This window comes from Brassica napus, chromosome C6, assembly GCF_020379485.1.
Source record: "Brassica napus cultivar Da-Ae chromosome C6, Da-Ae, whole genome shotgun sequence".
NCBI lineage: Eukaryota > Viridiplantae > Streptophyta > Magnoliopsida > Brassicales > Brassicaceae > Brassica > Brassica napus.
In genome coordinates, this window is record NC_063449.1 from 11,658,126 (window position 1) to 11,674,015 (window position 15,890).

The following is a 15,890-nucleotide window of genomic DNA, read 5'->3' on the forward strand; positions in this document are numbered from 1 at the left end:
TTGATGCAGAGTTGGCTTCGCGTATAATGGGCCCTAATGAATGGTTGAAGAACAATGTGAGTTTAGCTTAGACTTAATTTGCAGATTGAATTATGTTATTGGTTCTCATTCCTTAAAAAAAATGCATTGTCTTTTTTAGGACATGGACAACATTTTGTATTTGTTTCGGGAAAAAACCTCATTGCGTCGGTGGAAGCCAAACCGAGTAGCATTTATGAACTGTATGTTCAGTAATCAGATCATCACCGCCTACGGCAAGTTTGATGGGAACAGGAGAGGGTACAAAGTCGACAACAACCTTCTCAAGTATGGAAGAGGTGAGCTTCCATATCATGGAAGCACAGGTTCGGTTTGGAGTGTTGATGTCGATCGTCTCTACATCCCTATTTGTGTCAACCAAATCCATTGGATCTCTATGTGCGTCAATCTTGTGAACCGGACTGTTGAGGTCTTTGATTGTGGGGGTAAGAAGAACAACAAGGCCGTGGAAGCATTTGCCGTCCTCATTCCACGAATCGTCAAGGTTGTCCAGTCATCAGATAAGAAGAAAGATTTCAATGTCAAACAGTATGTTGTTTCATATGTCCCGATGCGCGCCCTAAACACGAGTGGCAATGATTGTGGTGCTTATTCGTTGAAGTTCATAGAGTGCCATCTACTTGGTTTAGATTTCTCATTGGTGAATGACGATAACATCCAAGAAGCCCGACACAAGATAGCGTTTGATCTTTGGGAAGCAGCAAATGATGAGGCCTTGCAGTATCGAATGTCCACATTTAAGCCTCCAAAGCGTGCTCCGGAGAAAACGGTTGAACTCTTTTGAGTTCATGATTCTTGTCTTTGATTGTTTGTGGTTTATCATTTCAGTTCATGCACTACTGTTATTGTTTTGAAACTGATCTACTATTTAAGTTCATGATCATGGAAGCACAGGTTCGGTTTGGAGTGTTGATGTCGATCGTCTCTACATCCCTATTTGTGTCAACCAAATCCATTGGATCTCTATGTGCGTCAATCTTGTGAACCGGACTGTTGAGGTCTTTGATTGTGGGGGTAAGAAGAACAACAAGGCCGTGGAAGCATTTGCCGTCCTCATTCCATGAATCGTCAAGGTTGTCTAGTCATCAGATAAGAAGAAAGATTTCAATGTCAAACAGTATGTTGTTTCATATGTCCCGATGCGCGCCCTAAACACGAGTGGCAATGATTGTGGTGCTTATTCGTTGAAGTTCATAGAGTGCCATCTACTTGGTTTAGATTTCTCATTGGTGAATGACGATAACATCCAAGAAGCCCGACACAAGATAGCGTTTGATCTTTGGGAAGCAGCAAATGATGAGGCCTTGCAGTATCGAATGTCCACATTTAAGCCTCCAAAGCATGCTCCGGAGAAAACGGTTGAACTCTTTTGAGTTCATGATTCTTGTCTTTGATTGTTTGTGGTTTATCATTTCAGTTCATGCACTACTGTTATTGTTTTGAAACTGATCTACTATTTAAGTTCATGATTATTGTTTATGTTTCGAAACTGATATATTAATTGATTTAGGGTATAGGGTTTCAACCCTATCTAATGTATTTGAGTTCATGGTTAATTGTTGTTGTTAGTTGTTATGACAATTTTCATTTTAAATAAGAACGGGTTGAAACCCCTAAATTCATTACGGTTCAAACCCCCAAATTCGATGTTGAACCCCCAAATTCTATGTTGAACCCCTAAATTCGATTTGGTTCAAACCCTATACCCTAAATCATGTTATAGGGTGTAGTATTTAACAAGAGTAAATAAGAATTCTGTGTTTAACAATATCTTTACAATATAGTATGTAACATGACGATTTTAATTGATTACTAAGATGAGATTTACAGATTAGTATTTTCAAATTTTGTCTTCATATAATTCTCAGAAGTTGATTTTTGTGTATTAGAGTGTTGTATTTTAGCAGCTAATATAAGTGTTATAGAGTATAACCCAATTCCGGTTTATACCCACTAGACCCACCCAAAAATGTTTAAAACCCGACCCTAAACCTAGGTCCACACAACCCCAAACACGTGAGTTTCTTTTCATTTGTCGAAACTTAAGAAAGTAAAATAGAGAGAAAAGGGGATTAGGGTTCTTTATCTGCGAATCTAGCAACGAAATCGCAATGACCAGTTCGTCAACATCTTCTGCTCGTTTTCCTCGAATCTCTACTCATGGTGTGCCTACAAGATGTTGGTGTGGCGAGGGCATAACCACGTTTGGTTCATCGACCACGGAGAATAGGTATCGAGGATTCTACCGATACGAAATCGCAAGAGATGTAAGTCCCTGTTTTGATTTCGTGTTGCAGATTAAACCATACTATATCACTTAGATTTACAGTTCATAATACAATACTGACTGAATTTTGTTTCTTTTGCGCTAGAGAAAAACTGAGAATCATCTATTTAAATGGATTGATGAAGCTTTGATTGAGGAGATTCGGATGGTGGATGCGAAACATGAGAGGGTTGCTCAAGGGATTACGAAGTTTGAAGAAAGGGTTATGGAAAAGGTGAAGTCCGAGATGGTTAGAGTTGAACATCAGACGTCCGAAAAGCTTAAAGAGAAGGTAGACTTGGAGATTGCTAGAGTTGCACACGAGATGAAACATAAGCTAAAGATAGGAATTGTGGCTATGGTAGTTGTAAGAGCAATCGTAGGAATATGGACTTCTCTTAGTGTATGAGCAAGTTCTAGTGGTCGGTTGCTTGTTGTCTGAGTTTGATTTTCCTCAGAATCTCTTAAGTTTGCAGTATTGTTTTTCATTATTTTGACTAATATACACTCCATGGATTCTTGTTTACAGTCGTTAGCTTTATAAGTAGCTTCAGTTCACAATCTATTTCATGTTTTTTAAAGAGTAAAAGTTGCAGAGAAACCTATTGATCAGCTTCAGTTTACAACTTATTGTCAAATATATAGAAAACGAAGGAATGATTGCATAAAATTAAGTAAACCATAACCAAGAACAAGAAAATCCAGAAGCAAGAAAACCAAGCAAATCAAGTGACCAACACCATAATGAAAAACAAGAAAATCCAAAACAAAGAAATGTCTAAATAGCTCTGTCACACGTAGCCCTGTTATGATTCTCTTCGCCACATCGACTGCACCTGCGCCATTTTTTTTTTGAGCTCCTTGCGATGAACGGAGCTTGTCTTCAACAGTCTCATACCTGCATTTTCTTCTCCTTCTTGCTCCTCTTCTTGATTCAGGAGCTAGCACACTTGCATTCCAAACAGTATATGGAACCACCCAACTATCCTCAGGAACACCTATTGGATTGATAGTTTCTTCATAAGCTGTTCTCCAATTGGAAGTCGTGTACATGAAATAGACCTTTAGTTGTCTGAAAAACCAATCCCATGAACGATCATTTTCTGAGTCCACAACCGCAAATGCAATAGGATACAAGTTGGAGTTTCCATCTAAAGTCGTCGCAACAAGTAATACTCCTTTGTATTTGCTCTTCAAAAATGTCCCATCAACAACAAGAAATTTTCGCATGGATGTATGAAAAACTCGTACTGATTGCCCAAACGAAACAAATAGAAATCTGAATTTACCATCAACATCGGTTTCGTAAAAGGTGTGTGTTCATGGATTAGCTTCTTTCAGCATGTGCAAGTATTTCGAAATTTTTCCAAAATTCTGCTCGGGAATGCCTCTAACCAGACTAATCGCATACTCACGAGCGTCCCACGCTAATGATTTAGATATCTCGCATCCATGTTCCATTCTCATAATCTGTATGATATCATTAGCTTTGGGACCTTCTTTGACACCATCATACCTATGCATTATTAGACTCCCAATAGTTTTTGCAGAAGCTGTTCGACCACCATTATTCATACTTGACGCAGCACATGTATGATCCGCCACATATTTTTTGATGATGAAATATGTGGATCCTGATAACCCTTCAGCACGAACACTCCACCTACACTTGTTGTCCACGCATCGGATGTACCAAAGTTTTCTATCTGAATTCACAACTTTGTAATCGAAGTTATTCTTCATTGCTGACATTTCCAATGCTACTTTCAACTTAGATTTGTTTTGAAACGTTTCACCCCTCTTCACAACATCCTTCAAAGAGAACCAGACACTTTTTCCCCTATCCTCTTCTTTTACACTTAAGTCAGCATCTTCATCTTCTTCCGAGGCGTTCGAGTTACATTCGTCTTCACCATCCTTGCTCGATTCAGAAGAACTACCAATGCCATCTCCAGGTGAAAACGAGGAAGGCTCACCTCGCTCTCTGCCAGACGCGTTAGATTGCTCCTTATCAAACTCAATGTTGTCGTTGTTTGCATTGACAGGTGAAATAGACACACACAATCTTGAAGAAGGTTTTCCACGTACATATGTAAGAAAATTCTTGACTTGCCGATCATTCCCAATGATAACTGGAGGACAGTCTATCGTATTGATTAACTTCATAGGTAAGTAGCTTAACTCAAGCTCAACATCGTTTTGGTCAATTCCAAAATCCTCAAAAGCCGTAGTCCTTAGATCTTCAAAGGAACTTGTCAATTCCACAGCAAGTACTCTTCCTCCTTTTTCCTTATCAAAAGCAAATCCCCATCCTTTACAGGGATCAAATTTCCACACCCCACAAGAGGCATAGATATGCATGTTCTTCGACAAGGAATTCAAATTTTTGGGGTGGTTTCAAAATTAATCAAGAACTTGTGAAGAAGAAGAAGAGAGGTCACGGTTATTTTTTAAAAACATAACTTTAGGAAACACGTAAAATTTGGGAAATTAAAGATTTACATGATATTTTTCAACAGATTTTGGAGAGATTTAAAGAATATTTTCGAAAATAATTTGAATTTGGCAGAACACGCATTCTGCTGCCAGTAGAATGTATATATGATGGTAGATACGACGGCAGAATGTATAATCCGGCAGAGATAAGTTATAGTATCTTAGTAGATAACGAAATATTACCATGGTAGAGTATTAGCAACTGGCGGATTCTATGATTCCGAGCCAGTAGATATATAGGAGACAGTAGTTCATGAAATCTTTCGGGGTTCAGATCGTAAGCAAAACCGTAACCTTTTCTTTCTGCGGTAGTAGACATATTACGAAATCGTAGATTTAAAAATCTTCAAGCGCCAGATATCTATGTAGTTAACCGAAACTACGATCTACATATCCGTAGTTAGTAGATTTTGCTTTCTGCGATCCGAAGATCAAAATATGAAATTGTGTTACACTAATATTTAGTCAGCCAAATTATTTTTCATATGATTGTTTCATGTTTATGTACATTTTGAATAATTTTTCATATTTTTCTGACTCTTAAAATAATTGATATGAATTTTTGAAGTTGGCCAGGTGTATCTAAGTCCAAATCCGACCAAAAAACAGATTTATGCTATAGGGACAATGTAGTTGTTCTTCTGTGGTGTTTTGGCAATTTTTTCAAATAAAGAAGCTGGTCTATATATACACATTTGTAAGATTCAGTGGAAGCGTGTGCAAGGTATTTGGGTTCCATGTTGGCGTTTTGTTGTGACCTGAGAGAAGTTAAAATGATGATGGTCACAACAACAACTAAACCTTTAAAGTTGAACTCTGGTCTATATGACAATATACACATTTGTAAGATTCAGTGGAAGCGTGCGCAAGGTATTGGGTTTGATGATGCCGTTTTATTGTGACCTGGGAGAAGTGAAAATGATGAGGGTCGCAACAACAACGAAACCTTTAAAGTTGGACTCTGTTCAGATTTCAGTTCCTTGGGCATAGATAAAACTAGTTTCAGTCCAATGTACTTTCGGAAACATTGTATTTCCTCCATATACGATTGGATAAAGCCAAAATCCTTAAAGGATGTGCGGTATTGTGCATTCCATAACGATACAATAATATTGTATGTATTGCCCATGCATACGAATGTGCATTCCATTATGATACAATAATATTTGTATGTTTTGGAACCTTACAAAACCTTCCCTTCCAGTCTTAGGGATAAACGAAAACCCTTGCAAAAAGCTTCTGAAATATAGTCATAGCATCAACCGATCTACATGTATTGTTTTTTGTCCTTCTCTTTAACATGATAGAAACATTTTATTCTTTGTTAGGTTGATGAGATTTTGAGATTAGCAAGAAAGCATTACATAAATAGACAATGTATAAATAATACTACCACACATTCTACAAACGCATGAATATGAATTGATTTTGAGTAATATACCAATATCTAGAACAATTCCTACATTTGGTTTGATATTACTTTTCAGACATGTAGAACAAACAAACCATATCTGTGAAAACAAGGACGAAGAAGATAATATGCGAATCTTGACAAAGGTGCTATATAAGAAAATAACAATCTTGACACAAGAAAAAATCTAAATCACAATCCCTCTCTCAGTAACATAAAATTCAAGAAACTCATACAATATTATTATCAAAAGAAATCGTCTAAAAATCTAACATGACTGTTAAATAAAATCAATATACAATACTAAAAGGGGATATAAGCCATGGAAAGGGTGTCCACGTAGGATATGAAAATCAACCAATCAGAGAACCCGAAGTTTCCACGTCATCTCATTTATTTTTCGTAAAAAATGAAAAACAATGCGAATGAAATGATCGAACCCGGGTTAGTATGACATAAATATAGGGAAGTTACCACTAAGCAATTGAAACTTTCTTGGACACATATACAAGAATCACTAATTATGTAATCACAAACTCTTATGTACAATTACAATAATATGAATTCAACTTTCAAGACTCTGATACTTTGTTTTGTAAAAAAAAAAATAAGTAAGTGACTAAAAGGGGGATATAAGCCATGGAACCCGAAGTTTCCACGTCATCTCATTTATTTTTCGTAAAAAATGAAAAAACAATGCGAAGGAAATGATCGAACCCGGGTTAGTATGACATAAATATAGGGCACTTACTACTAAGCCATTGAAACTTTCTTGGATACATATACAAGAATCACTAATTATGTAATCACAAACTCTTATGTACAATTACAATAATACGAATTCAACTTTCAAAGCTCCGATACTTTGTTTTGTAAAAAAATAATAAGTAAGTGACTAAGCTAATATATTCTTTGAAAGTGTGAGAACATTGTCAAATATGAAAAAGCATAGATTTTTGTTTTTCGTGACAAAGTTAAGAATTTTGTAAAAATAAGTTTAACATATAAATTTTCGTGACAAATATGAAAAATCATAGAATTTTGTATAATTTTGACAAAACAACTCAAAAAATAGTTCTCTAATGTCTTAATAAAATATTATTTAAGAGTGCAATAATTAAATATATCAATTCAATACACCAATCAGAGAACCCGAAGTTTCCACGTCATCTCATTTATTTTTCGTAAAAAATGAAAAACAATGCGAAGGAAATGATCGAACCCAGGTTAGTATGACATAAATATAGGACAGTTACCACTAAGCAATTGAAACTTTCTTGGACACATATACAAGAATCACTAATTATATAATCACAAACTCTTATGTACAATTACAATAATATGAATTCAACTTTCAAGACTCTGATACTTTGTTTTGTAAAAAAAAAAATAAGTAAGTGACTAAAAGGGGGATATAAGCCATGGAAAGGGTGTCCACGTAGGATAGGAAAATCAAACAATCAGAGAACCCGAAGTTTCCACGTCATCTCATTTATTTTTCGTAAAAAATGAAAAAACAATGCGAAAGAAATGATCGAACCCGGGTTAGTATGACATAAATATAGAGCACTTACTACTAAGCCATTGAAACTTTCTTGGATACATATACAAGAATCACTAATTATGTAATCACAAACTCTTATGTACAATTAAAATAATACGAATTCAACTTTCAAAACTCCGATACTTTGTTTTGTAAAAAATAAAATAAGTAAGTGACTAAGCTAATATATTCTTTGAAAGTGTGAGAACATTGTCAAATATGAAAAAACATAGATTTTTGTTTTTCGTGACAAAGTTAAGAATTTTGTAAAAATAAGTTTAACATATAAATTTTCGTGACAAATATGAAAAAGCATAGATTTTTGTATAATTTTGACAAACAACTCAAAACATAGTTCTCTAATGTCTTAATAAAATATTATTTAAGAGTGCAATAATTAAATATAACAATTCAATAAATTTTGTAATTTATAGACAAAACAATAATACAAAATTTTTGAAACATTTGTTTAACCTATCGATTTCTTCTCATGAATCCAACTAAACAAGATAAAAAACAATTAGATTTACAAATATTTAATTACCATTTTATTTAATTTTGATTAATTTTAAATTGTAATAATGTATATTTTTCAAGTTACAAAAAAATAATGTTTTTACTTTATTACACTAGCATTATATATAGATTCTATATACACAAATAAATATAATATAACAACATAAGTTTGCTTTCCCCGATTCATACGAAAACTTTTTAAGTTATCCACCAAAGCAAATTAATTAAATCAATCAAATTGTTTGAATACAGCAAATTAATATATAATTTTATTTTAAATTAAATTATTTAAAAAGTATATTTTCATTAAAAACAAAATAATAAATAAGTAAAACTGATTTCATGATAATTTTTATGACATATATATATATATATATATATATATATATCAATTCTGTGAAAGAAATAGAAGCTTAATATGGAAAAAAAATCTTAAATACAAAAAAACTCTAAAAATTAACAAAAAAACTAATAAAAACTAAACTATGTTATCACTTGAAATCTTCTTAGACAATATTAATAAAATATTTAAGCGATAATTAGACAGATTTGATTTTTTTGCCAGCCAAAAATTTATTATTAATTAGCATGAGTTATTTCAAGATGTTTAAGAAAGGATGGACAAAAAAATAGGATGGACATAAATGATATATGAACTATGAATAGTACTTTGTAAAGCTCACTTAGATAGCACATCAGCACATCCATTTCCAGTCTTTTTTATGCTTAAATTCAATTTTTTCAGAGAAATTATTCCATAAAGAGATCGTATGAGGTATTTTTTTGATATTCAGATTTGTTTTTTGACCGTTAAGAAGATTGATAACTGTAAAAATGTCTCCTTCGAATATAATATGTCTATAACTGAGTCTCCAACATGAGACAAAAAAACTTTAAAAGTAAATAATTTCTCTTTTCTTATATTATATAATAAATATATATTATTTACTAATAATAAAAATATAGTTATTCATTTATCACAAATATTTATGCAAATATGTGAATCAAGTACAACAATCAAACAACATAATGATTTCCACAAAGAAAATTTAAAAAATATATTTATGTTATGTAGTCTTATTTTATATTTTTTAAATAATGTAATACAATATTATACATTATTTTTTTAGAATTGAGAAATACATATATATCAGTTAGACAAATTAAGCAATAATTAGACAAATTTGATTATTTTTGCGAGCCAAAAGTTTATTATTAGTTAGCATCACTAATTTCAAGATGTTTAAGAAATGATGGACAGAAAAATAGGATGGACATAAATGATATATGAACTATGAATAGTACTTTGTAAAGCTAACTTAGATAACACATCTGTACATTTATTTCCAGTCTTTTTTATGCCTAAATTCAATTTCTTCGTAGCAGTTATTCCATAAAGAGATCGTATGTGATATTGTTTTGATATTCAGATTTGTTTCTTGACTGTTAAGAAGATTGATAACTGTAAAAATATCTTATTCGAATATGATATGTCTTGATAACTGTAAAAATATCTTATTCGAATATGATATGTCTATAACCGAGTCCCCAACATGAGACAAGTTTGTTTAAAAAGTAAATAATTTCATTTTTCTTATATTATATAATAAATATATATTATTTACTGATAATAAAAATATACTTATTCATCTATCACAAATATCTATGCAAATATGTGAATCAAGTACAACAATCAAACAACATAATGATTTCCACGAAGAAAATTTAAAAAATATATTTATGTTATGTAGTCTTATTTTATATTCTTTAAATAATGTAATACAATATTATACATTATTTTTTTAGAATTGAGAAATACATATATCCGTTAGACAAATTAAGCGATAATTATACAAATTTGATTTTTTTTTGCCAGCCAAAAGTTTATTATTAATTAGCATCAGTTATTTCAAGATGTTTAAGAAATGATGGACAAAAAAATAGGATGTACATAAATGATATACTCTCTCCGTTTCAATATAGATGATGTTTTAGAAGGTTTGTTTTGTTTCAATTTACATGAAGTTTTGAGATTTTAAGGTTAATTTTAACTTTATTGGACACTGTTCAACCAATTAGATTTTACAGTCTTTTTTATAATTGGTTAACTGATTTTAAAATTATATCTTTGAAATATTTTTCTAGTGAAATGTAATTTTCTTAATCTTTGTGCACTATTACAAAACATCAAGTATTATGAAACGGAGGGAGTATGAACTATGAATAGTACTTTGTAAAGCTGACTTAGATAACACATCTGCACATCCATTTCGAGTCCTTTTTGATGCCTAAATTCAATTTCTTCAGATAAGTTATTCCACAAAGAGATTGTATGAGATATTGTTTTGATATTCATATTTGTTTCTTGATTGTTAAGAAAATTGATAATTGTAAAAATGTCTCATTCGAATATGATATGTCTATAACCGAATCCCCAACATAAGACAAGTTTGTTTAAAAAGTAAATAATTTCATTTTTCTTATATTATATAATAAATATATATTATTTACTGATAATAAAAATATAGTTATTCATCTATCACAAATATCTATGCAAATATGTGAATTAAGTACAACAATCAAACAACATAATGATTTCCAAAAAGAAAATTTTAAAAATATATTTTTGTTATGTAGTCTTATTTTATATTCTTTAAATAATGTAATAAAATATTATACATTATTTTTTTTAGAATTGAGAAATACATATATCAGTTAGACAAATTAAGCGATAATTAGACAAATTTGATTTTTTTTTTTCCAGCCAAAAGTTTATTATTAATAAGCATCAGTTATTTCAAGATGTTTAAGAAAGGATGGACAAAAAAATATGATGGACATAAATGATATATGAACAATGAATAGTACTTTGTAAAGCTGACTTAGATAATACATCTGCACATCCATTTCCAGTCCTTTTTGATGCCTAAATTCAATTTCTTCAGAGCAGTTATTACACAAAGAGATCGTATGAGATATTGTTTTGATATTCAGATTTGTTTCTTGATTGTTAAGAAAATTGATAACTGTAAAATGTCTCTTTCAAATATGATATGTCTATAACCGAGTCCCCAACATGAGACAAGTTTGTTTAAAAAGTAAATAATTTCATTTTTATTATACTATATAATAAATATATATTATTTACTGATTATAAAATATAGTTATTCATCTATTAGAAATATCTATGCAAATATGTGAATCAAGTACAACAATAAAACAACATAATGATTTTCACAAAAAAAAAATTTAAAATATATTTATGTTATTTAGTCTTATTTTATATTTTTTAAATAATGTAATATATTATTTTTTTAGAATTGAGAAATACATATAATAATAAGCACAAAAGAACAAAAAAGTAACAAGCATAATTAAGAAACTAAATATGGGCTTGTTACGCAGCCCATTAAAAAATGACAGACCCGAATGGAGCCGGTAAATGGGTAAAAAGCGTACGGGTGTACCTGAGAAAGAGCTGTATATAATATAACGCTTGTCTCAGTCACTCTCCAAACCCTCACAGAAGATTCTCTCGAAAGATTCTTCTTCCTTAACAGCAACCGGAGCGATGGCTTCCGCTGGTGTTTCGCCGGCGGGATACTCTTTGTACGGTCGAATGTCTTTGAGGCGAGAAGAGAGGGGCTCTGAAAACCAAGATCCAGCGGTGGATTTCGAGTTTTGTCCCGAAGATCCGGTCACAATGCTCTCCGCCGACGAGCTCTTCTCCGACGGAAAGCTCGTGCCTTTGAAGTTCTCTGGTCCGGCGGAGACGAGGAGGAGGCCGCAGACTTCCACGGTCAAGACGACGACTGCTGCTGAACGGACCCAGTCGCCGGAGGTCCGGCGGAGGCTAGAGGTGGAGATCTCGGAGCTCTTCTCCCCGAGAGCTCCTCGTTGTACGAGCAGATGGCGAGAGCTTTTAGGCCTCAAGAAGGCACATGAATCTGTTTCTGCTTCTTCCTCCCCTAACCCGAAAACGTCGTCGTTCAAGCAATTTCTTCACCGCGGATCTAAATCTTCGTCGCCGGCTGATGCTACTCCGTTGTTGATGAAGGAGTCAGATATGACCTCTTCACGTCTCTCTCTATCATCATCGTCCTCTTCCTCCGGCCACGAGATCGATGACCTTCCAAGACAATCGCTTGACCTCGAGAAACCAAGTCCGAACCCCTTTGCTCCTCCCTCTCGGATCAGATTAGCCAAGCCAAGGCGTCCCTCCAATCCTACCGTGGACGGGGTTGTCAACGTGACGGCAGATAGTCCGAGGCTTAACTCATCTGGGAAAATCGTGTTTCATGGACTGGAAAGAAGCTCGAGCAGTCCCGGTTGCTTCACCGGCGGACCCAGACTGAAGCAACACCATAGAATGCCCAGATCCTACTCTGCTAATGTCAGAATCACCCCCGTGCTCAATGTTCCGGTTTCTTCTCTCAAATCAAGCCTCTTCTTCGGCCAGATGTTCTCTTCATCTTCGTCGTCGCAGTACTTACAGAGCTACGGCAAAAACCATACCACTCGAACCAGAGTAGAATTTTAAGTAAACCGGGGTGTGTGAATCTTATGACTTTTGTTTTTGCGGTATAAACTGATGTTTTATTTGAGGGCAGATTATGTAAATACGGTCTATCTATTCTCCGGTTATCGTATTAATCACGTTCTTACTTCTCTCATAACCTCATCGAATGAGTCGTCCGTTGGTTTTACTCGAAATACTATCAAACAGCTATTAATTTATTTATTACACGATTCAGAAAAAAAGAATGATCAAACAGTAATCAAATACTTATACTTGCCATGTTTTGGACTGAATTAACCTAAAATTGTTGGAACGGAAATATAAAATGAAACTAAATTGATTTCTAAGTACTGGTTAAGGGAGAAGTTCCTGCAGGTTTAGTTATTATTATTAGAGTTTCTGAAAAAGGCACATGCTAATATCACCTTTTTGTGTTTCCTCCCCCCCCCTAATAATGTGTTTGCATGTCACTGTCAGTGACGATCCTTATTGCAATTTTAGGAAACAAGTACATTAGTTTAAGGAGAAAATAACAAAAAGGCAGCTTTGATTTGGTTTATAAGGAATAAAGTGGGAATAGAGAAAGTACTAATTGGAAGTGCATGTGTAGTTAGTAGAGTATAGAGGATAGACTGATAAGTTGGTCGGCGAACCAAATCGTGAGAATCAATCACCATTAGACTATTTAATCGCTTTTTTGCATTGTTCAAAAAAAAGTGACAGCGTAGCTAATCAGAAGTTTTAAAGGATGCTAAGCATTTAGGGATTGATTACTCATTATTATTATTATCATCATTAGGATGATGGATATTTGAACTATTTACTTCTGATCAGTCCCCTAAATTCGTTTATTTTAAAAACAAATTAATCGATTTGATTTAGTTTCATTAGTCTGCTGGTAAGACTAATTGATTGTCTAGACCAACTAAAATAGCAACTCTTTTTATTTGTCAGCAAGGCAACAACCTATTGTACAAGAAGATGAAATTTAGTTGAAGCCTCAGTAATAACATATTCTTCTTGCATCTGTGTTGCCTAGATAAATGTTTAATATAATCTATGTTTGGAGTTTTGAAGAGACTGAAAAGGCATTTAACGTATAATATATAGTATTAAAATTAACCAAGGGACAGATCTGGGATTACTGTTGAGGGTCAAAGCGTGAAGAGAGCTGTCATTCTAACGTAGTAGCTACCTGCAGACTGTAAGGCTTGGAATGGTGTAGCAGGAGAAAGACAGTTCACCCGGCAAGCAAGTGCAGTTCTCCTGTTTTTCTCTTTTTATAAAGTACAAAGCAGAGATCTGCACACGGATCAATATTTTTTGTTTTTTTGTGAGAAAAAGCAGGAGATATGCATGCAGATTTCACCACCATACATTTGAAGCAGTTCATATACTTTTCTCTTTTCTTAACCAATCAATAATTTTTTTCATAAGTAATTAAATTTCAAAATATATCTGAACTTCTTCTATAAATATTATATTTTCATTTTAGTTACTCACAATTTTTATAATACAAAAACTATTGTTATCTATTTAGCTTTTTCATCATATAATTTTCATATCTATTTTAAATTATTATATTTATATAATATATGTGGTTTTAGTTATAATATGTATTATATAAATATATAGTATTGTAGTTTATATATGTATACTAATAAAAATATATGTATTTTGTTAATTGTTAAAGTTTTTTTATATTATGTGTTTTGATTTTTATTATAATTTTAATTATTAAAATATATAATTTGTTTTATTTAAACTGATTTTACCATTTAAAATTGTAATAAACTATTTGATATGCATGATTTGTATTTATCCCGTTTAATCTGTTTAATCTGCACTTGTCCCGCTTGAACCGTTTTTACCATTCGAAACCTTGAATAAACCAAGTTCGTTCCGTCCAATAATTGTTAGTATTTTCAATAAATAAATAAAAATTAAAGTTGTTCGTGATTCGTGAACATCATTTCTTAAATCCCAGCCGTTGGATTCTCATTTCTCAAGCCACAACATGACGACAAGAACACATGCAAATACAAATTTGTGTATTTATAAAGCACAATCACATTCTGTAATTACTATTTTACAGAACTTTGTGTAGTGTAGAGTTATCATATCAAGCACGGGCTACCACTTCGTTAAGTCATGCTTTAAGCTAGGAGTAGCCATCTACTAATACTGTTATCACTTTATAAACGACAAAAAATTAAGCCTACAAATTTATTGCATGCGTGAAATAAAGAAAATTGTCTGCTGGGTCTTCTTACTTTTTGAATGCCAAAAGAATCAAATCAATATAGATCTGAAGACTGAAATCAATGCAAATCGTCTGATGGGTCTTCTTTTTTCTTCTTGTCGTTTGTTTCGCTACAGCAAATACTAAATCCAAATTGAATCACATTCAAATAGCTAGTCAAATACAGTGAGTGTCCTAAATCATTAATTACTTACTACATTATATCCACCAGTATTATACATTATGTGAAATAGACATTATATAATGAATCATTTATAAACTGAAAAGGTAAATAAATAAATGTAAAGGAAATGAATGAGAGAACGTGATGGTTCCCACTTCCCAGTGTTGTGCCCTCTGTAAAGATTCTCTACCTCCCAATTTAGGCCTGAGCATTTTACCCGGACCCAAAGACCCGAACCGGAACCGACCCGAAAATACAGGTTCGGGTCCGGATCCATGCTAAGTATCTATTGGGTCTTTTTTTTAGATCCGCACGTCTCGGTTCGGGTCCGGGTCCTACCCGAGACCCGTTTGGGTACCCGAAATACCCGCAAAAATTGTAATTGTATATACTAGGTATATTTGGGTGATTGAGTATATTTTTGGTATTTTGGATTTTTTTTAAAGTTTCGGGTTTGGATTTTCGGGTATAATTGTAGGTTTTTGGTAAAATTTTTGGATTTTTAGAAAATATAATTTGGGTATTCGGGTATGTTTTGGATTTTCGGGTCTGATTTTGGATAAATTTTTGGGTATTTTTGCGGTTCTTCGGGTATTTTTAGAGTTTTCGGGTCGAGTTTGGGTACTTCGGGTCTATTTCGGGTCCTAAATACCCGAACCGACCCGGATCCGAAA

The 15,890-nt window shown here is 33.0% G+C and overlaps 3 protein-coding genes across 3 annotated transcripts; 2 read left to right on the forward strand and 1 right to left on the reverse strand.

The window, feature by feature from the left end:
• Positions 1-2,150: 2,150 nt before the first annotated feature.
• LOC106447856 (uncharacterized protein At4g04775-like) lies at positions 2,151-2,714 on the forward strand. The gene is made up of 2 exons (XM_013889812.1): positions 2,151-2,306; positions 2,412-2,714. The coding sequence occupies exons 1-2, from the start codon at positions 2,151-2,153 to the stop codon at positions 2,712-2,714; spliced, it is 459 nt and encodes a 152-aa protein (XP_013745266.1).
• A 911-nt stretch (positions 2,715-3,625) lies between these two features.
• Positions 3,626-4,666, reverse strand: LOC106447855. The gene has a single exon (XM_013889811.2). It carries the CDS (start codon positions 4,664-4,666, stop codon positions 3,626-3,628), a length of 1,041 nt encoding a protein of 346 aa, XP_013745265.1.
• A 7,050-nt stretch (positions 4,667-11,716) lies between these two features.
• Positions 11,717-12,938, forward strand: LOC106449134. Its single transcript, XM_013890942.3, has one exon. It carries the CDS (start codon positions 11,843-11,845, stop codon positions 12,809-12,811), a length of 969 nt encoding a protein of 322 aa, XP_013746396.2. The 5' UTR covers positions 11,717-11,842; the 3' UTR covers positions 12,812-12,938.
• Positions 12,939-15,890: the final 2,952 nt, after the last annotated feature.